Below are 21,602 nucleotides of genomic sequence, written 5' to 3'. Positions count from 1 at the left end.
TTGTTTTTTCAATGAAATTGGCCTTTGATGTTCGGAGTCATCAGAGAATGAGGTGTTGTGTTTTATGTGAAACCCTGATCTTTTCTCAATCCAGTCCCGCTGATGTGAAGATAAACAGGAAATGTATTTAACACATTGATAGTTTTAGAGAATGAACCTGTGAATTCTTGTTGACACTTGCTGCATTTTCGATGGTCACCCACAAAGTCAGCGGTTACTAAATGTGCCATATAAATCAAATCCAGACCCACACATAGTCATGACATGTATGATGGAGAGTTATTTTGTAAAGAGACTAAAGCTGTACTGTTGGCATGTCCCTCAGGTCCCTCTGGGGAGGCAATCCAGATCCACCACCAGACCAGACAGAACATGGCTGAACTGCAGGGCAGCCAGCAGAGAGATCCTGCCCACACCTCCGCCGAGCTGCTGGAGCTGGCCTATCACGAGGCCACTGGAAGGTGAGACACGCCTGCCACCAGCAACAAACATTTCCATTGTAAACATTGTTAACATTATGCACAGACAGTAAGATGAATGTTTGTTGTCTTTATTTAAGGCGAACAGCCTCCAGACAAGCAGGAGAGAACGGCCTTTACATCGGTGGAGGGATGGACGAGTTCACAGGAAGTCCAGGGAGCAACAACAGTGGTGATACACCTCCTTGAAACACACTTAGTGTTTTAACTTTATTTATAACTCCACTTTATGCGCTGTGATATAAGAAGCATATCTATATCTATATCAATATCAATTGTTCTTCTAACAAGTACTGTGTGTATTAACAGCCTGATATATCATTCTGTCATCATAATTAACACACACACTGTACGTTTTTTTGACTCAGTCCCAGACACACCATCCTGTGCCCCAAATACAGACCCACACAGTCATGACGTGTATGACAGTGTCGTGACGGCTGGTTTTAAGGCTCAGTTTCTGAACACAGGCTGTGTGCATTTCTCTGTGGACTGAAGCTTTGATACTTTCACAGTATTAATATAGAACCTAGACCTGCTTTATAATCAAAAACACATGGACATATACCTTTAGACTGGATGGACCTTTAATAACTGTGGCAAACATATGCTCCTGTTAGCATTGTTAGCACAGCTGGATGTCTGGGTGTCTTTCTCAATGGCTAACCCAAGGCTAATTCATTTGCTGGCTAGTTAGCTAGTTAACAAGCTAAGCTAACAAACCAGGTATGATGAGCACAGAGACCCCCCCCTCCCCGATTTGTATATCAGATAAACAAGATGTTGTGATTCATTACTTTCTGTTCTGAGAAACTGGAACAACAAATTTTTTTACAACTTTTAACAGTGCAGAGGCCAAACAATGACAATACTTGCTGCTCTCTCTTTATCTCTGTTCTCTGTACAGGAACTCTGACTAACCCAGGCTCCTCATTTGAAGACTTTTCTCTCATTGGTGCCAATCCAAGTGAGTCCGCCTCCACCACATGAACACAAACTGATAAGTCGCAGACATTGTCATGAACCGCGAGATCAGGCTGATATTCCTAATCACCAAACTGATGATAACGCAATAAACCTTCAGAGGTATCTTTAACCTGTGAGGGTTTATTCAGCTTCAGGAGCCAGGTCTCTCCACCGGGTGTCTGTCTCCAGGGCTCGCAGGTATAAATGACTCTTACAGGTCATGTGGGTTGGGGTGACCCTCCTCTTCTCCCTCTCTATCCTCCCTTCTCTGTTTCTTTTCCCTCTTTTCCTCTGGACCTCCTCCTGTTGATCTGTAACTTAATTATTCTGATTAAAAGTCACCTGGATCTTCAAATCCTTGAATTAATTAGGTCTCCCATAATTTCCCTACAACATGACCTGTTTGCCTTCAGCAAGCCTCATTCCTGCATGGCGGTGTGCGTAGTGCGTTTCTCTTGATTTGACTGTAACCGGTGCTTCTGTCAAACAAATCTTTCTCTTCCACAAGATGTTTTGAACTGGACGTTTTCTCACCATCTGAATGTTTTGCATGATGTAATATCTCGTGTATCTCAAATCCACTCAGCCACTTCACTGTTCACACCTCTGTTGAGCTCAGGACACATTTTCCACTTGCTTCTGAGTGACGCTGATCACAGACTGGGCCACAATCTGCATGTCTGATCACTGCTCCACACCCACAGGCCCCTCAGGAATCACCAGTGGGGGCGATGAGGCCAGTAAAAATAACACTTTACTTGTTTTTTCTTCCCCTCTCTTCTACTTTCTTTTTTATGTTCTGTCTGTATCTTCATTCATCATCACTTCATCCTCCCCCCCCCCACACACACACACACACACATGTACTGCTCCACTCTGGGTACATGCATTTGTCTTTGCTGTGGGGATTTTGTGTGTGTGCGTGTGTGTGGGGGTGCTCCTGAAGCCCTGCTGCTGTCTGCACCCCCGACAGTGCCCAGCTTCTGCTGCACGGTGGGGGTGGACTGGAAGTCTCTGACCACACCAGCCTGCCTGCCCCTCACCACCGACTACTTCCCTGACCGCCAGACACTGCAGAACGATTACACCGAAGGCTGCTACGACCTTCTGCCGCACAGTGACCTGGAGAGGTAGAGAGGCTTCCTGCCTTCAGAATAAAACTATGCATAGTAAATCACTTTGTGCTACACATTCAGCTTTTTATAAATGTACACGCACGGGGGAGAAATTTCTACTCAGAGTCCCTCTCACCTTTGAAAGGCAACGTTTTTGTCTCCACAGTTTTAGAGTTTCAGATTGATTTCTTACTATTCAGTTATTACTGTGTGTTCACAGCAATTAGTGTGGTGGCAAGTGGTAGAGTCTGTGCTTTCTTTGCCCCTGGGTTTTGCCTCATAGGCTACATACAGTCTGGAGAGAAGACAGGCACTGCCCAGGGCTCAAACAAACACTGTCCAGTGTTTCACCACAGGTGGAGAATTTCGTTGTGTTGGTGGTGTGGTATGTGACCGATGTGTATGCAGAGATTCATGGAGTTTAGAGGAGGAGAGTAAGCCAGGCTATTTTCTGTAGCTACAATTAACAGATGTCCCCTAAATGTCTCACATAGAGGCTGTAGAAGCTATCTGTAGAAACTAGCTCAGCAGCTAAGACAGGTGTAAGGCCAAACATGAGTTAGTTTGAAAAGAGGGAAATAAGCTTCTAATGTAAGTTGAAACTGAGTGATTTTATCTACCTGAGTGGGTCTTCATCCACCTGGGGGAGCTGCTCAGATGGAGCCTCTGTATGGGAATAACTGCTGTCTCGGTCTCTGCTTCATTTTGGGTAAAAAAAAACCAAAACATTTAGTCATATTTCTATTTACAGTTAATATTCTGCTAAGATGACACTAGAACTGAGCGTCAGTTAAATCAGTAAAGTGCAGCTGGAAAAGTAACATCAGCATTACAGAAACGGTAACTGAGATTTTTTTTTTTTTACCTGCCTCCTCTATAAAGAAGAGAATAACATTTTTTCACAATTGATTATCTCCATCTGCTGCAGATGAGTTCTCTGGGCATCAGTCACCTATGTTTTCTTCCTCAGACGTGAAGATGAGGCTCCAGTGATGAGTGCGTCACAAGTATTTGAGGAGTTTATCTGTCAGAGGTTGATGCAGGGCTTCCAGATCATCGTCCAGCCAAACAACAGGAAACCACAGCCTGCTGTGGCCACGCCGCTCGGCAGCAGCCCTCTTTACTCCAGAGGTAACATCACCCATTTCATTACATACTATACTGTGTATTTATTCAAATCCATTACATTATTGGTGTGTCCGTTGCTAGAATAGCAACGGGTATTTTTTTATTTCTTTGCTCTTCATATCCACTCTCACTTAATAATGAATCCAGATGAAATGTTAAATGATGTCTAGTTGTTCATTTATTTTTGTGTGTCCTTGTTCTCAAATGTTCTTGTCTGTCTCTGCCTCAGGTATTTTTTTTTCCAGGAGTTGAAGTTCAAATTTGGCACAGATGTCCATTTTGACTCAAGGATGACATGATTAGAATCTGGTGGTCAAAGGTCAAAGGTCACTGTGACCTCCCAAAACACATTTTTGGCCATAACTCATAAATTCATTCATTAATTATGACACAATTTAACGCTAATGTCTAATACAATAAAATTATGAAGTTATGAAAGGTCAACTTCACAGTGATATCATAGTGCTCCGCAAAAGAAATTCAGGTCATTATTCAACACTGTAACTCAGGAAGGAGAGACTGTGACCATATTTCCTGTGACTTGTCTGTTTGATCAACGAGGAGGTAATTTTAGTGTATGATTGTAGTTGCTCTGCTGTCATTACATGGAAAACTAATAAACAAAGTTTGGGAAAAAGGTACTCTTTGCTGATCATACTGTAACATTCAAATGCAGGTCTTTTACTTGAAATTATGAATATATTATGAATGCTTCTTGCACCACTGGTTGTTTAAGCTCCTGCCTTTCAGCTGTGAGATGAAGTAAAGTTAGTCTGGTGTTGCATATTCACTGTAAAATAGCTTTCAACAACTTCATGAACAAACTTAACTGTTCACATAAGAGTATTTGTGATTAAACATAACACACCTGTGGAAACTGTGTGTGCTCTCCTGTTTTGTTGTCAGGTCTGGTCTCTCTGCGTCGGGCAGAAGAGGAGGAGACTGTTTACTGGCTCAGTATGGGCCGGACCTTCCACAAAGTTTGTCTCAAGGACAAAATAATCACTGTCACCCGCTACCTGCCAAAGTGAGCGACAACTGACAACATCCAACACAAACACACAAACACAAATCTGCTCACAATGAACCTCTCAGGTGGCTGATGTGTGTATGTGATCTAAGTGTGCTGGAGGTATTTACCTACAGGTGTAGGAAGTTTTTACCAGCTCTACAGAGTGTGTGTGTGTGTGTGTGTTGTAGGTACCCATACGAGTCAGCTCAGATCCAGTACAGTTACAGCCTGTGTCCTCCACACTCTGATGCTCAGTTTGTGTCCTGCTGGGTGGAGTTCAGCCACGAGAGACTGGAGGAGTACAAGTGGAACTACCTGGACCAGTATATCTGCTCTGCTGGCTCTGAGGACTTCAGGTGCACACACTCACACACGCATAGAACATGGATGTACACACTCAGGGGCCCTCCAACAGTATTCTGTACAGTTTATACAATTAAGCATCTAAGTCCTCCTCCGTGGTCTTCCTGTCTTCTACCTCCCCAGTCTGATTGACTCTCTGAAGTTCTGGAGGACTCGCTTCCTCCTGCTGCCAGCTGGAGGAGCTCGGCGGGTGGCAGATGGGGAGGGCCACTGGGATGTTTATGGGGAGGGAGCAGGTGCTGGGGTGGGCAACAGTGGGGACTGGTTACTGCTGGACGGCTTCATCCGCTTCCTGGAGGGTCTCAACCGCATCCGACGACGCCACCGCTCCGACAGGATCATCAGAGTGAGGCTCTCCTAGTTCACACCATGAAAAACACGTTTACAGTTGTTTCTCCTCTCTGTTTATTTCAGGCTGCATACATTTTAATATTATGTCCACCTGAAATGAACAGAAGCCCTGAGAGGCAGGTGAAATGTTTTTGTTTGTGTGACACTTGTTTCAGCCACAAGAGGCTGAAGTGCACCACTGCCCCAGGTTAAATAAGAGTCAGTCAGTTAATAATCATTTGATAGGTTAGACTTTCACTAAGGATTTGAACCCTTAGTGAAAGTCCTAATTTTAACCCTCACATCCACTGTCACCTGCCCATCACATGGGCTTTGTAGCTCTTCACACTGTCTCACCTGACTTACCCATGTGTTTCTACAAACACTTTGATTAGATTAAAATACATTTTTAAACAAAAGAAAGACATGACAGTAATGTTACATAACTAATACATAATTTAAGTAGCTTGTGTTTAGAGCTCATGGAGAAATTAAAAATCACCTGAAGAAAAACATGAGTGTTTTTAGTCCTATTTAGACTGGGGAAGTGGTGCACTCTCATGTGGCTGAAATGAGTATTCCAACAACAAACATTTAAAAAAAAATCCTTACAAGTTTTTTTTTAATTTTCCTCTCAGGGGCTTCTTTACAAATGAGTTCTGTAGTTAACAGATCCTCAAATACAAAACATTTTCAGCTTAAAAATGTCAATTTACTTGTTTTGAACTGAGCTCAGAATTCACCAAAATGCTGAAATCAAGTAAAATGGTTTGTTTAGCAAAATGCTACTTTATACTTGTACTCCATCACTTTTAAAAGATGAATATTGTATTTTTACTTCACTACATTTATCTGACAGCTGCAGTTAATGTTATGATTTTAAGAGCACATAAAACTGTTTGACAACTGTGATAAAGTTAAATTATAGTTAAACTTAACAAAATTAAAATGAACTCTGCTGTGACCCCTACAACATTAACATGGACTGACATGATATCTAATAATATAACACTGCAGCAGGAGCCAGTTTGCAATATTGGTACTTTTTAGATACTTGAAGTACTTTATGCTGATAATACTTCTGTACTTTTACTTGTGTTCTTACATCAGAGCATTAATACTTTTATATAAGTGATCAGTATTTTCTCCACCACTGCTCTCTGATATTTACTGATAATGTTTTATAAATAATACATATCATTAACAGTTGATCAACTAATTGCTAAATTGGTCATTTTACATGTAAAAAAACTTTCAGTAGCTGAAGCTTCTTAATTATGAGGATTTGCTGTTTTTCTTTATGTTTGATAATAGTATTTTGTGGTTTTGACTGATGATTGGAAGAAACAAGATATTTGTTAACATCAACTTCAGGAAATCTGAAAAATTTGATTTTTTTATTTATTGTTTTCTTATGTTTTATAGACAAAAATATGAATAGAGTAATTAAGAAAAATAATCTCTAGTCTAAAAATTAACTTGCAGACAGCAGTGGGACATTTTATAAACGGTGTCAGCTCCGGCACCCTGAAAACAATCCAGTCACAGATGTAGAAGTGAAGTCGCTCTCTGAAAATGGAGCAACCGTGTCTTTATGTTTGCTATTCAACATTTATATTTACTGGATCTTAAGATGCTGAAATGGACTCTTGCCTTGTTTTCCTCATGTCCTCACACAGCAGAAGGGGACCCCAATGAAGGGACTGCAGGTCACGAGTCCTCTCCCTCCTTACCCCTCCGAGCCTGTGCCGCCCCCACAAGGCAAGAAAGGAACGTCAGCGTTATCAGCCCTGCTGGAGATGGAGCAGAATCAGAAGTGAGTTTCCCCTGGGACTGCAGGCCGACATGTTTGGATCTGAGCCGTGAATCTCAGTCTTCATTACGTTCTCCCTGCTTCCTGTCAGGACTCTGGAGGAGCAGCAGACGAAGCCCTCAGCTGCCATCAGTGACCCCTCAAACGCTACCACAGCTAACACATACGTAGACAGCCCCCGCAAGGTGAGCGTCTTATGTGTGTGTGTGGATCAGAAGAAGCTGGTCTTGCTTCAGGCATTTAGCTTCTGCAGACTCATGTGAATGTATTGTCATCAGCAGCAGATACTTTGATGAAGTGATTGTTCCTTGCTGGTGCTTCAGTTTGGGGCCTTTGCTGTTGTTTTTCTCCCTTCACCTGCCTTTTTCTCCATGCCTCTGCTGGTTTCTGTTCCTGCTGCTGGGCTTTGGGTGTTTGATCCTGGGTTATGTTCTTCGTGTACGCTGACAGGACGCTGCCTTTATTTTGGATTTTATACGTAGCCCACGTTCCTCCTACATCTATCACTCTCAGGTCAGTGATGAGGTCCCTGGGCATCGCTGAGGCTTTGTGTTTTGGTGTGTGTGTGTGTGTGTGATGTAGCTCCTCTAGAAGACTCTACTTTTCCTAATTGCATGAGCATGCTATGCAGAAACACTGTGTGTGTAGGTCACCTGACTGTTGACTGGCAGTGATTCTTCAGATTCTGTTTTTACCGTGACTGAGTTTGTACTTTGTGCTGTGGTGTCTGCTGGTGGAGAGCGACACTGTCAGCTGTAACACCAGCATCACATGATCATCACATGATCACATCATAATGCTCTGTGACAATTCCAGCCGTGTTAAACCCCACAGCTGAAACCTTTAGGTCAGTGGTTGTAGCTTCACTGCATAAATAACAAATGTAATATACTGACTTTTCATTGTTTACACCAGTGGTTCCTAAAGTGGGGTTTGGGGACCCCCAGGGGTCTTTGAGGGGGTCACTCCACCTAACCTTACCTCCATCTAACCTCCGACCTAAACAGTAAAATCCTAACAGCATGCGGCCTTAACTCTAAACAGGTTCACTGAAAGCGTTGAAGTTTAATTCATTTTCTGCAAGATAAGGCCTTGAATTTAATTTACAGAAGTCTTATATATTTTCTCTTAACTCCCACAGGTTGTGATGTCAGTTATAAAATCACTTTCTGTGTGACTGTGGGCTGTCAGGAGACGTTACACACCTGTTAGCTAAGTGTGTGACTCTTGTGACAGAAAACTGTTTAATACGAACACATTCAAAAAGTATCAGACCGTCACTGTTACTGTGAGGAAGTTCACCCACTCATCATGAGCAAGTCTTCATCTTAGCAAAAACTAAAATTAACTCATATTAATTAGTCATTTTTAATTAGTTAATCCAACCATTCAGTTTCTGCTTCCTATCCAGGTCCAGGTTACATTAATTAGATTCATTGTATCATCAGAAATTATTGTTACATATCACGAGGAAGTACTGAATATTGTACTTTTTTGTACTTGTAAACAGGCATTAAATAATAACCAATGTGCTGTTTAAAAGATGCAGAAACTCTGGACACTCTGTGTTCTCAGTTCTGTGGAGTGATAATAAGAAGTGTGATCCTGGTGTAACTAACAGTTGTATCACAGCAGGACTCACTCACTCAAACCTGGTTCCATGCACGATCTCAGGACTGGTTGGTTGTTGTGTCTCACTTCCTCTGGTTTCATCTGCACATGCAGACAGTTTAGTAACAACTGTGGCTGATTCAACATCTACTCAGGTGGAAGTTAGGCGGAGCTAAGCTGGGAGTGACGTGATGTGACCACTAATAAGAATGATAACAGGTTAGATTGTCCCGCCCTCATAAGGTGAAACTGTTGAGGTCCACATTGTACTGAGAAGAAGTCAAATGAAGTGAACACACCTGTGTGGGTAAATTCTGGGTGTGTAGGAGCTTTAGAATGTGAATATAAAAACTATGATCACTTTATAACATGTGATACATTGTTATTGTTTAAACTGCCAAAGAAAATATAGAACTTCACTTGTTTGATATAGTTATAGTTTGGGTCATTTCTTCTCCTAGAACAGTTAAAACAGTCAAACCCTGTTTATATTTTAATGCATCAGTAATAACAAATCATTCATGTATAAAAACTCATCAGCACTTTTGATACTTTAATTTTTCAGTTAATTCTCATGTGCATTGACTTCAGTAATATTTTGAATTGCTGAATTTCTTAAAATAAAGTATCTGAATCCTTCTCCCACCACTGATCACAAAATTTAAGAATGACATTTAAAAGACGTCTCAGAGACGTGTCCTTTTCTTTGGATATCCCACAGGAAACACTGCAACAGTGGTACGAGCTGGATTATCCAGAGTAAGAACAACAGCTTTTTCAGGAAATAGATGATGGTTTTAAATGATTGGTTTAAATGCTGTGAGCAGCACAAACAAAACTCACCTCACCTCCACTGGGCTGTGTTGGCGTAGCGGCAGAAACTTCAACAGCTGACAAATAAAAACATTTGCATGGCTGGATGCTACCAGACATGAGTGAGAAGAAAGGGTTTTGTGATCTGGGGATATGAACTGATGAAGCATTTTAATTGTGTAGTTGCCTGCTGAAGCTAACGAGGCTACAGATAAAGGAGTCCAGCCTGGACTGACAGGTGGAGCAGCAGCACAGCCTGCAGGAGAGACTGCAGCCAGCAGCAGCACTGACACCAGGTGGAAACACTCTAAACTGGATCGAAACATTCACATAAAACTGACTATAGATTATTGTAGATTATAATACTTTAATTCTTTAAATCAGTAAATATGCTGAGTCTGAAACCCTGTTATGTCCTAGTATGATGAAGTTGAGTGTTAATGTCTGTTTATGCTGCAGTTCATGGGTTCTTGTTGTTTTTACTCACCCCAGTGTTGTAGTTTGTGGAGGACCTAGTGATAATGTGTGCTAAAGTGTTACTAAATGGATGATTATCTGTGTAGTAAGGTGTGTGTACCGGTGGGTTTGCACTGATCAGTGATGTGTTCACAGCGGCCAGTCTGCAGCGGGAGCCCTCTTTCTGTCCTCCTCCCCAACACTCTTGGAGATCCTGGAAGCCATCAAACATCCCACGTGAGACTTCTTGTTGTGTGTGTGTGTATGTGTTTGTGTCTTGTGACACGTGACAGTCAGTTGTGTCCTGCAGCGTTATAGTGGGTCACAAAAAAATCTACACACTCTCACACTTACACTGATTCTTCACCTGTAAAGAAATCCAGTCACATCAGGTATTTTTCATTTTCATGTGGTTATTATGATCAGTGTGCAGTTATGTAATCAACACATACAGGTGCTGGTCATATAATTAGAATATCATGAAAAAGTTGATTTATTTCAGTAATTCCATTCAAAAAGTGAAACTTGTATATTATATTCATTCATTACACCCAGACTGATATATTTCAAGTGTTTATTTCTTTTAATTTTGATGATTATAACTGACAACTAATGAAAACCACAAATTCAGTATCTCAGAAAATTAGAATATTACTTAAGACCAATACAAAAAAGGGATTTTTAGAAATGTTGGCCAACTGAAAAGTATGAACATGAAAAGTATGAGCATGTACAGCACTCAATACTTGGTTGGGGCTCCTTTTGCCTGAATTACTGCAGCAATGCGGCGTGGCATGGAGTCGATCAGTCTGTGGCACTGCTCAGGTGTTATGAGAGCCCAGGTTGCTCTGATAGTGGCCTTCAGCTCTTCTGCATTGTTGGGTCTGGCGTATCACATCTTTCTCTTCACAATAAGGTCAGGCGAGTTTGCTGGCCAATTAAGAACAGGGATACCATGGTCCTTAAACCAGGTACTGGTAGCTTTGGCACTGTGTGCAGGTGCCAAGTCCTGTTGGAAAATGAAATCTGCATCTCCATAAAGTTGGTCAGCAGCAGGAAGCATGAAATGCTCTAAAACTTCTTGGTAGACGGCTGCGTTGACCTTGGACCTCAGAAAACACAGTGGACCAACACCAGCAGATGACATGGCACCCCAAACCATCACTGACTGTGGAAACTTTACACTGGATCTCAAGCAACATGGATTCTGTGCCTCTCCTCTCTTCCTCCAGACTCTGGGACCTTGATTCCAAAGGAAATGCGAAATTTGCTTTCATCAGAGAACATAACTTTGGACCACTCAGCAGCAGTCCAGTCCTTTTTGTCTTTAGCCCAGGCGAGACGCTTCTGACGCTGTCTCTTGTTCAAGAGTGGCTTGGCACAAGGAATGCGACAGCTGAAACCCATGTCTTGCATACGTCTGTGCGTGGTGGTTCTTGAAGCGCTGACTCCAGCTGCAGTCCACTCTTTGTGAATCTCCCCCACATTTTTGAATGGGTTTTGTTTCACAATCCTCTCCAGGGTGCGGTTATCCCTATTGCTTGTACACTTTTTTCTACCACATCTTTTCCTTCCCTTCGCCTCTCTATTAATGTGCTTGGACACAGAGCCCTGTGAACAGCCAGCCTCTTTAGCAATGACCTTTTGTGTCTTGCCCTCCTTGTGCAAGGTGTCAATGGTCGTCTTTTGGACAACTGTCAAGTCAGCAGTCTTCCCCATGATTGTAGAGCCTACAGAACTAGACTGAGAGACCATTTAAAGGCCTTTGCAGGTGTTTTGAGTGAATTAGTTGATTAGTTGAGTTAATTGATTAGAGTGTGGCACCAGGTGTCTTCAAAATTGAACCTTTTCACAATATTCTAATTTTCTGAGATACTGAATTTGTGGTTTTCATTAGTTGTCAGTTATAATCATCAAAATTAAAAGAAATAAACACTTGAAATATATCAGTCTGTGTGGAATGAATGTATACATTATACAAGTTTCACTTTTTGAATGGAATTACTGAAATAAATCAACTTTTTCATGATATTCTAATTATATGACCAGCACCTGTATTATATCTACACATCCATCCCTTTTCTGCTGCTTGTAATCGAGTTGGGTCTCAGTCAGCAGCAGTAGTCCAGACGTCCCTCTATCCAGCAGCATTTTCCAGCTCCTGGGGGATCCAGAGGTGTTCCCAGGACAGATGAGATATATAATCCATCGTGTTCTAGGCTCTCTGATATGGGCGTCTTTCGGTATAGCACCTTCTTGGTTTGAATCCTACCTGACTGGGCGTTCTTCCAATGTGGCATGGCAAGGACAAACATCCATATCCCATTGCCTCTTCACAGGGGTGCCTCAAGGCTCGTTGTTGGGACCCCTTCTCTTTGCAATTAAAATTATTCGATCACATGACTTCTCATATCACTGCTATGCAGATGATACCCTGCTATACCTGTCATCCCATCAGACGTCCCCACTGTCTCTGTGTCTCAGTCTGTCTCATATCCACCTAGATGGAAGAACGCTGCCTTCAGATAATCCTTCCTAAGACTGAAATCTTGGTCATCGCAGCCAATCAATCTCTCTATCACAGTATCAATATTAAAATCATGTCCCCATCTCTTACCCCAACCAAGGTCGTGATCTTGATCCATGACTTGGTTATCTCTGCTTCTATTGCTGCTGTTTTACACAAGCACAGCGAGCCAACTTGACTTATAGAGAACTGCAGGACCTGCAGGCAGTGAATCACAGCAGCAGCTGACAGGATCAGTGACGGATGCTGTTTTAGTTATTCATTCTCTCTAAACTTCACTCAGTATTCTGCAGACAGTTTAGATTTGTTTCTAGTGAGATATGAGAAACATGGTACGTGGGGTAGCTAGTAGGAACATGAAAATGTATTTTGCTGAATGTACAGTCATTTAGTGTACACCTGCCAGTGTCCTTCCACGTTCCCATCCTAGATAAATAGACATAAATTAAGGCCTTGTTTTACCTCCTGGGAAAAAACATCCATACTGAAGAAACAGTGTGTTTTGTTATTATCTGTACTTATGCGTCCTAGCCTCTGAAATATTGATTTGAGTAAAGAAATACATGTTTTCTGTTGGCTCATTGTGGGTGTTCCTGTTTGGAGAGCAGTGTTTTCAGGCAGCAGTGTGTCTGTGTCATCTGGTGTTACAGGACAGGTGTACAGCTGCTCCCAGAGCAGAAGGGGCTGCCATTCAACTGCTTTATCAGCGCTGAGGTCGTTCACTGGCTGGTCAACAACGTGGAGGAAGTGGCCACACCGGGGATGGCTGTGGATATTATGCAGGTACGAGCTGTCTGTCCAAACTTAACTTTGATGTCATGAGATTAAGGAACGATGTGAAGACGATTTTATATGGAGTGAAAGGATTATTTCTGTTTATTACACCTTATGACACTGTGCTGAACACAAGTGGAATGCAGCAACATTAATGAAAAGAACTGCAGCAGGGCATGAAACATGCATTACTGCAGAGATGCTGAGAGTCCGACCTTTGGACAAAGCAAGTCTGGCTATTTCCCCATTTCCTGTCTTGCTAAACTAAGCTATGCTAAGATAAGCTAAGCTAACAAGCTCTTTCTGTAGTTTTATATTCAGGGTACATACATGAGAGTGGTATAGAGGGAGGGGAATGCTTGCCTTTTGAGGTGCTGTTTTAAGAAATTTTGTGTGTGTCTGTGTGTGTGTGTGTGTGTGCTAACTTTGCTGTAATACAGTTTAAGAAGGTGATATGATAAACCTTCATGTATGTGTTTAGCAGTTGACTGTTTCTGTGTGGTTTGTGCAGAAAATGCTGGATGAAGGTTTGGTGGCTCATGCCTCTGGAGACGCAATGCGCACCTTCGTCTATGGTTTCTACTTCTACAGGATAGTAGGAGAGAATGGTGAGTGGCCCTGTTTGAACTGTGCACATGCACGTCATTTGGTTCATGTGCAGCAGCACAAAGTACAAAAAGTCTGGCTGGGAACATAAATCAGAGAGTGTGGTTATTAATAAATTCCCTCTTAGCCACTCACATCACCGGGCTCATCATGCCACAACTAGTGATGCACTGTGATAACAGCTCAACAAATGTTCAGATCTGCAACCAGATAATAACCCAGATGTGGGTTATTATTTCACTTTGATTAATGCTTTTCAAGAATAATATATGAAACACTACTGTTTCAAGCAAGGAAGTTGGAAAGGAGGCAGTGACACACAGGACTGATGAGCTGCTGTCATCCTACCTCTCCCATGTGAAGCTGTATCAACATGTGTGACCTTCTGCCTTCAGAAGCTGCAGGGGTTTATTAACTGAAGAGGAAGCTGCAGACTTGACTGAGACGTTTATTCTCAGTGCAAAATCTGAAACACATTTTCCACCAAAATACCATCACTGTGCTGCGCTACCTCATTTGAATGACCCTCCCACCTGTGTGTTTCTCTCCTCCCATCTATGCACTGTGAGCTCTACACTTGGTACTAAAATACCACACAAATGGGGAAAGTTCAGGAGATAACCAACCTGTCTGAGCACTGCTAGCATGGGTTGTGCCTTTCATGGCTCACTCCACACACTGTCATGTCCTGTATAAACTGAGAATTCATATTAGATAATTAGAGAAACATGTGATTGTTGTCCTGTCGAGGTTTTGAGGTGATGTTAACATGTCACTCTCTGCAGGCCCGACCTCCCAGCCCCCCCCCACGGCGCCTGGAGGTTGGTCCCCTGCAGCTGTGGAGGACTTCGCCCTGTTCCAGAGGAAGTGGTTCGAGGTGGCTTTTGTGTTGGAGGAGCAACGACCCTGCGACCTCCCGGCCTTCCTCCTGCCCTGGCTGCCCAGCCGGCCAGCCTCCTACGCAAGTAGGCACAGCTCCTTCAGCCGCAGCTTTGGAGGACGCAGCCAGGCCGCCGCACTGCTAGGTACACCCAGCCCAATCCTCCCAGCCCAGCACACACTGCAGAGGAGACATGGCCCCCTCCCTCCTCCAGTCTGATGCAGATCATACACAAGTCCACTTCAGACGACTGTCTGGGTCCACTATTCATATTTGTCTTAGGGAGCTTGGTTGTTCAAAAGTCAACCAGAAATCCTGATGGTGCATTCTGCTCAGGGTGATGTCCACCATCACATGATGTGGACAGTTATTGAACAGCCTCAAGCTTCCATACAACATTCATCCACATCTACCTGAGGCTCATTGTTTTTGGTTTGTCCCATAGATGTTTAGAAGGAGCAGGTGAATGGTACTCTACAGTCCTGTAGACAAACAATACTCAGCCCTACTGAGACAGGATGGAGAGGAAGAGCGAAATAAAAATACACTGAAGCAGGATGAAGTGCAGTTAAATAAATATACTCTGAGCAGGTTTATTATGCAACTGCAACTATTGACTGACAAAATGCTAAATTACTGGATTCATTTACAGTTAGATTTTCTATCCTGGTTTAGTCTTTATACTGTATTAAATAAATAGAGAAGCTAAAATAGGTTTGAAAAAATAAACATTATTAGGATTTTAATGAATGATTAAATTGCATAGAGAGGGACTGAGTCACAGCTCAGTCAACACAACACTGAGTTCAGTTTACTGTTGTGGCAGTTTTCATGAAGTCAGTTGTATGAATGGAGATCAGGCTGGTTCAGTTTATTATCCACTATCAAGTTTGTTTGTATTGTAATGTTTTTTCAGTGATGATCAGATGATTAGAAGATCAGGAGGAAGCACAGAGACATTTGTCAGGATTTTCTTTAGGTAGATGATGTCACATAAGAATCTGTGTAGGATTTCAGTTTGGTTTTTCATAAACTAGAACATTTGATTGATTTTTATGCCTCTGTGCTGCCAACAGCCATAGCTGGAGGCATTATGTTTTCAGGAACACCTTGAGATAACTTCATCAAATTTGGCAGAAACGTCCACTTGGGCTCTGAATAAAAGCTCCCTAAAAGTTCATCGAAAATACAGTGGTGACAGTTTTATAACTGGGTTTGTTAAAACCAGATTAATAACAAACCAGAAACAATGAGCCCCACGTGTTCATAACCACCACAGACATAACACTCACCTTAATAATTTGTCACAGTGGGATTCTTCCATCACCACAGACCTGATCCATCTAACATTTCATGACATCATATTCATCACTGTCCATTTCCATCATCATCCTTTTGCTGTGTGACACGTACTGGACTCAGCCGTCATGACAGTGGACTGTAGATCTGCAGTGACCAGCTGGTGGTGTGTGTTCACATGTGTGGAGCATGCAGAGTGTCTGTAGCTGTAGTCGTATGAATCCATCCACAGTGGCAACTGTCCGATGCTGCCGTCTCACTGATTGATCTGATCAAAAAATGTTCTACCTCCACCATCAAATCAGTGCATGCTGTGTGGTTAGTGTGTAGTAGTAGTGGGTGTGCATGCTGTGGTGTTAGCGGCTGTGGTTCAGTAGTGCTGTGGTGTGCACTGTCCTCACCTGTCGCTCTCCTGCTGGCTCGTCAGCACACGATGAAAACACAATCACAACTCAATACGTTGTGATGGCGTTTCAGCTTCAGCTCGCTTCTCGCTTCATAAACCGCCTTCACCTTTTAAAGCATCAGCTTGAAGGCTTTCCCTGCCTGCTGTCTGACACTGTAGACTGGTTTCCTGGGATAATGTGATGCTGAAATGATTCATTTGACACTGACTCCATTCCCAGCTCATTTGTTGTTATAATTTTTATTTGTTATACCAGGAAACCTCTCTTTCTGGGATAACGCAAACATTCCTGCAGTTTTCATTTTATTTGAGATTAAAAGTAGTGTAGTAGTATTCAGATAACTAAAGACAGTAATTGTGAGTGTAATTCACACACTGAATGACAAAGCTGGTCACGTGAGGGGAATTAAAGGTGTGAAATTTCCAGATAATAATAATAATAATAACTAATTTATAGCTGCAAGCAACAGTTATTAGTTTCTAACCTTTTTGTGCTCAACAGAAAGAAGCAGCTCAGTCCCCAGTTAAAGCTGAAGGTAATGATAGGTTTCAGGCTTAATTAAGCCGAGTAGAGTCACCTCAGCTGATTAAGTTCTGGTTAAAGGAGTGAGACCAATCACACACTCATCACAAATACTGTACATTTCAGTGACTGTGCACTCAGAGTTCCTCCATCATCCCCATTGTCAGATGTGAATGAAACTCGCTGTGTTTGTTCGGGAGACAGCGCAGGAAGTCACCAGTGATTTTTTATCAGCTTTGCTCAATAGCATCTTGAGGCCACGCCCACTTGCCCCCAGAGCACATTGACCAAAAGTGGTGAAATTTTGGGGGCCTTTTATGTGGCTGTTTATTATACCACCACCATCAGGCTGATTGGAGTCATATTTTTTGTCAAGCATTTGCACGTCATTTCTAGTTATTGTGCCAGTTTTCATGTCTTCAGGTATCTCCAGCTCACAGCAAATTTAGCTCTTACTTCAGATGACAGATACTGATGAATAGGCCACACCCACATTCATCAGCCATATGATGGATCAGGTTTTGGTTAATACCTGCCCCCAGAGATTCAGGTGAGATTCTGTCCAGCAGGTGCTGAGGTACATGAGTCCAGCTTTGGTAGGCCTACTCCCAAACACAGCCTGAAGAGATCTACCATGATTTATGATGACTGGACGAATGTGGCCAATATTCACTAAGCCCCGCCCTCTGTGAATATATTTTAGTTGATGGCGGCCATGTTTAACGACCAGTACTGCTCATTTGTAATAGAAATATGTATCTCAGACCCCAAGGCTGTTTAATGTGGAGTTGATGATAAAGTCAAAATCCACAATGTTTTTTACACTGGCATGAGTAAAAAAGTCACTCTGGATGTGGACGTTAACAACCGCAGCGACTGTGCAAGTTGGTAAAAAATCCATCATGGTGGACTTTTATGGTCCAAGAGGCTTTTCTGTAGAGCACATGGAGCTAAGTCAATCAGAATTACAGTGTGAGGGGCGTGGCCTTTCCAAAATATAAGGTTTGTAATTACACCCAGTGGCCTGTCGAAATGGTTCAAGTCAGACTTGCAGGTCCGCTGGTAGAGTGATGCTTTGTGGTACAATTTAACTGAATATTAGTTTGGTTTTCGTATATTTTAAATTTTGTGTAAAAGCTCCACCCAGAGGTCAGTATGCACCAAGTTCTGCACAGAGCCTCAGTGCAGCACCGCAAATTACTGACCTGAGTTTTGTGTTAATCAGATAGATTTATGTAAAGACACATCATCACTAACTTTGAGTACAAGTTTTTCTAATAGAAGCTTTGTATTATTTGAGAATGAAAACTCAGGGAACTGGAGCATGTAAGGTTTTTGAAGGAGTGATTTAGGAGTTACTGGCCAAAACGCCCGTACCTTGATCATAGACCCACATGTGTCATGTTTGTGCACCACTCTATACCTCCCCTGAAAACCTCACTGACATAAATTTTAATCTAGTCTCTTTTGATAGTGCTGATTGAAGCTTTAACAGTTTGAACCTTTTTTTAACATTAGATCAGACTTGAAAACCTTCAGAGATCAATAAATATTTCTACAATTCTAACTCAGCATTAAAAGACAGTCTCCATCAAGTGCTCACTGCCTCATTTCTAACTCCTCTATCTGCCTGCCCATCATGCCATCCATCCACCCTTCTCCTTTTGCTTTCTTCGCTTCCTGTCTTCCTGTCTCTCCACCTCCCTCCCTCCCTCCCTCTGTCTCTCCAGCTGCTACAGTCCCGGAGCAGAAGACAGTCACTCTGGATGTGGACGTTAACAACCGCAGCGACCGAACTGAATGGTGCAGCTGTTACTACCACGGAAACTTCTCCCTCAACGCTGCCTTTGAGATCAAGCTGCACTGGATGGCTGTCACTGCTGCAGTGCTCTTTGAGATGGTAACTTTTTCTATTATTTTTTTCGGCTTTTTTTTATTAGTATTAGTACTAATTAGTATTAGTATAGACTGACAGGAAAGGGGGTAGAGAGAGGGGAATGACATGCAGGAAAGAGTCGGACCGGTCGGGAGTCGAACTGGTGACTGCCTGCTAAGAGCGTCTTGCGCGCAACATGGTACGCGCCCTAACCACTGGACTACTGGGCCGCCCCTTTGAGATGGTAACTTGATTAAGTCAAAACTTCCCTTTGTGAAAAAATACAATTACATCCTCTGCATAGAGGGATGTTCTGTGCTCAATATCACTGATAATTAACTCTTTCATGTAATTCATCTTTGCAAGTGAAATGGAAGGTGATCAATAATCAGTTTGGTTTTGAATATTCATCTATTGGAAACACCCAACACTTTACATTGGCTGCCACTAAGAGACAACGGAGGTCCTTTGCTGATCAGCATCTTTTCAAACACAGTCTTGTTTTCAATCTGCTACACAGTGGCACAGGGAACAGACGCGTTTTCATGGGAACTGTTGGGTGGTGGTCAGTGACACAGGAAGTTCTGAGGAAATGAAAATTGATTCTGAGAAGTATCAGCAAATCCTCTAAGTGAAAGAATCAGTGACGACACTAAAGTTGAAAAGGCTGAATGTCACAGAAAGAGACTGATCCCAAAAAACTGTACAAAATCAACCACACGACCACAGAAAAGAACTGATATTTAATCTCTGCTGTTGCTGTCACAGCGATTCAATTTGATTATTGCTAAAAATCTGTCTCTAAAAACCTTTCTACTTGTTTTAAACTTTATTAACTATATTGTCAATGAAAACCTTCGATGTGACCTAATGTTTTGTGTCTAAATTTATAGCTAAATAATCATCTGTGTCCAAATATCTTATATGATTGTTCTTTTCACTAATTACTACATTAACTTTCTGTATTAAAACAAAATGAAACTGAACTTGTTTTTTAAATAAAGCTGTTTTCTGCTCAGCCTCAGCAGGTAGAAATTATGTAAGAATTCACCTGATCTAGAAAACCCAATTTAAAAACCCTTTATACTGTATATATATTTATTGAGATGAAATTAGGCTGCTTGTTAGGCCTGGAACACACTGGCTGCGTTGTGTGTGCGTGGCAGCTGTGAAACATTTTGGTTTTCATTTCAGTGCCCATGTTACTGGGTTAGAGTGAACACTGCCTGTGTGACACTGCGTCATGTGATTTAGAGATTCAGCGTCTCATCTATGCTTCACACATGACACTGAATCTGAATGTGACAGACATGAAACATGTAAATATATTCGAACCGTTTAGCAGCTGCATGTGGAGACAGTGGAGTTTTAAAAATAAATCAGAAATTAATTTATAATGAAGAGTTAGAGTTAGAGATATTTTTCTTTATATAAATTTTTTTTTTAGCATTATATGCTAGTTAGCATCACAAATTGTTGACCTCATCATGTAGAGGTTGTCCCAGTGTGCGTTTGGACTTTAGGAGAAGACAGAGGAGTCTGTGCTGATGGCGTCACCTTGTGAACGTTATGATAACATAAAGCAGCAGCTCCACAGAGACGTCTGGTTCACACTGAACTGTCAGTTTTGAACCGGTTTGTTATCTGTCAGGTTCAAGGGTGGCACAGAAAAGCAGCGTCCTGTGGCTTCCTGTTGGTTCCCGTGCTGGAAGTTCCCTTCGCTCTGACGTCTTACCTGTACGGAGACCCGCTGAGAGTGCAGCTCTTCATCCCTCTGAACATCCAGTGTCTGCTGAAGAGCGGCAAGGACAACCTGTTTGAAGGTACAGAAGCCCACTGACTGACAGCTGTGTTCAGGTGTGTGACATGTGGAGTCGCTCAACGTCTGTCTGGTCTCACAGGTTTTGAACCGGAAACGTACTGGGAAAGGATGCAGCTGTTTCAGGAGGCCATACTGTACAGGTTGATGCTGTTTTGTGTTTTTGTGTTATCTGTGTTTCCTTCCTGAATGAGCACTGTGATATTTTGAGATTTTTTAAAGCACTTCATTTATTACCGGTAAAGGAATTATTGTCACTCAAATTTAGTTTGAGCAAACATTCAAAGTTTAAATACAAGTCAGCCAAATACATTTAAAATTAACAGTGTTGCATGATTCCTGACATTTAATCCTAATAAACATTATTGTTATTTTATTGAATTTCCTCTATGGGATGAATAAAGTATTCTTATGTATTACCTGTCTCAGGTAAGTGAGGATCAAATAAATAGAAAATAAGTTAATAAAACAAATAGCACTTCTCACCTATAAATATAATTTATGTCCTTGCACACACATTTACTGTCTTAGGAATGAAGCACAAATGTAACTTAACACCAAGTTTGTTTTCTGAATTTTTGAATTACATACAGACAGACATACAGACATACATACAGAAATGTATAAAAGTTGTTCTCTTTCTTCCAGATTTGGCTTTGTGCACGACAAGTTTTCTGCTTCTGCTTTTAATTTCCCCTCTGAGAACAAGCCCCAGTATATTCATGTAACAGGTTTGTCACATCTCAACATAAAAACACACAACTGCCTTTCATCCACTGTGAAGCTTGAATCCGACTCTGCTGCTC

General features: G+C 42.0%; 1 protein-coding gene across 12 annotated transcripts in view; it reads left to right on the top strand.

The window, feature by feature from the left end:
* depdc5 (DEP domain containing 5, GATOR1 subcomplex subunit) overlaps positions 1-21,602 on the top strand; it is a 31,873-nt gene that overhangs the window by 8,561 nt on the left and 1,710 nt on the right. For 3 of the 12 annotated variants that reach the window (XM_071492099.1, XM_071492103.1, XM_071492107.1), the window contains 20 exons: positions 326-461; positions 560-651; positions 1,387-1,446; positions 2,392-2,575; positions 3,531-3,691; positions 4,595-4,715; positions 4,889-5,056; positions 5,187-5,409; positions 7,076-7,209; positions 7,298-7,391; positions 7,657-7,719; positions 9,814-9,926; positions 10,243-10,323; positions 13,264-13,396; positions 13,899-13,995; positions 14,779-15,018; positions 18,832-19,001; positions 20,629-20,800; positions 20,879-20,939; positions 21,445-21,527. In XM_071492099.1, coding sequence (XP_071348200.1) covers positions 326-461; positions 560-651; positions 1,387-1,446; positions 2,392-2,575; positions 3,531-3,691; positions 4,595-4,715; positions 4,889-5,056; positions 5,187-5,409; positions 7,076-7,209; positions 7,298-7,391; positions 7,657-7,719; positions 9,814-9,926; positions 10,243-10,323; positions 13,264-13,396; positions 13,899-13,995; positions 14,779-15,018; positions 18,832-19,001; positions 20,629-20,800; positions 20,879-20,939; positions 21,445-21,527 — 2,586 coding nt within the window. Of the gene's footprint in view, positions 1-325; positions 462-559; positions 652-1,386; positions 1,447-2,391; positions 2,576-3,530; positions 3,692-4,594; positions 4,716-4,888; positions 5,057-5,186; positions 5,410-7,072; positions 7,210-7,297; positions 7,392-7,656; positions 7,720-9,813; positions 9,927-10,242; positions 10,324-13,263; positions 13,397-13,898; positions 13,996-14,778; positions 15,019-18,831; positions 19,002-20,628; positions 20,801-20,878; positions 20,940-21,444; positions 21,528-21,602 lie in introns of all 12 variants that reach the window. The other 9 variants (XM_071492097.1, XM_071492096.1, XM_071492102.1 and 6 more) reach the window with 6 other exon arrangements.

Source organism: Trachinotus anak, unplaced genomic scaffold (assembly GCF_046630095.1).
Source record: "Trachinotus anak isolate AG129_WGS33_773 ecotype Australia unplaced genomic scaffold, CSIRO_AGI_Tana_v1 ptg000012l, whole genome shotgun sequence".
In the NCBI taxonomy this organism is placed as follows: Eukaryota; Metazoa; Chordata; class Actinopteri; order Carangiformes; family Carangidae; genus Trachinotus; species Trachinotus anak.
This window is presented reverse-complemented; position numbering and strand designations above follow the sequence as displayed.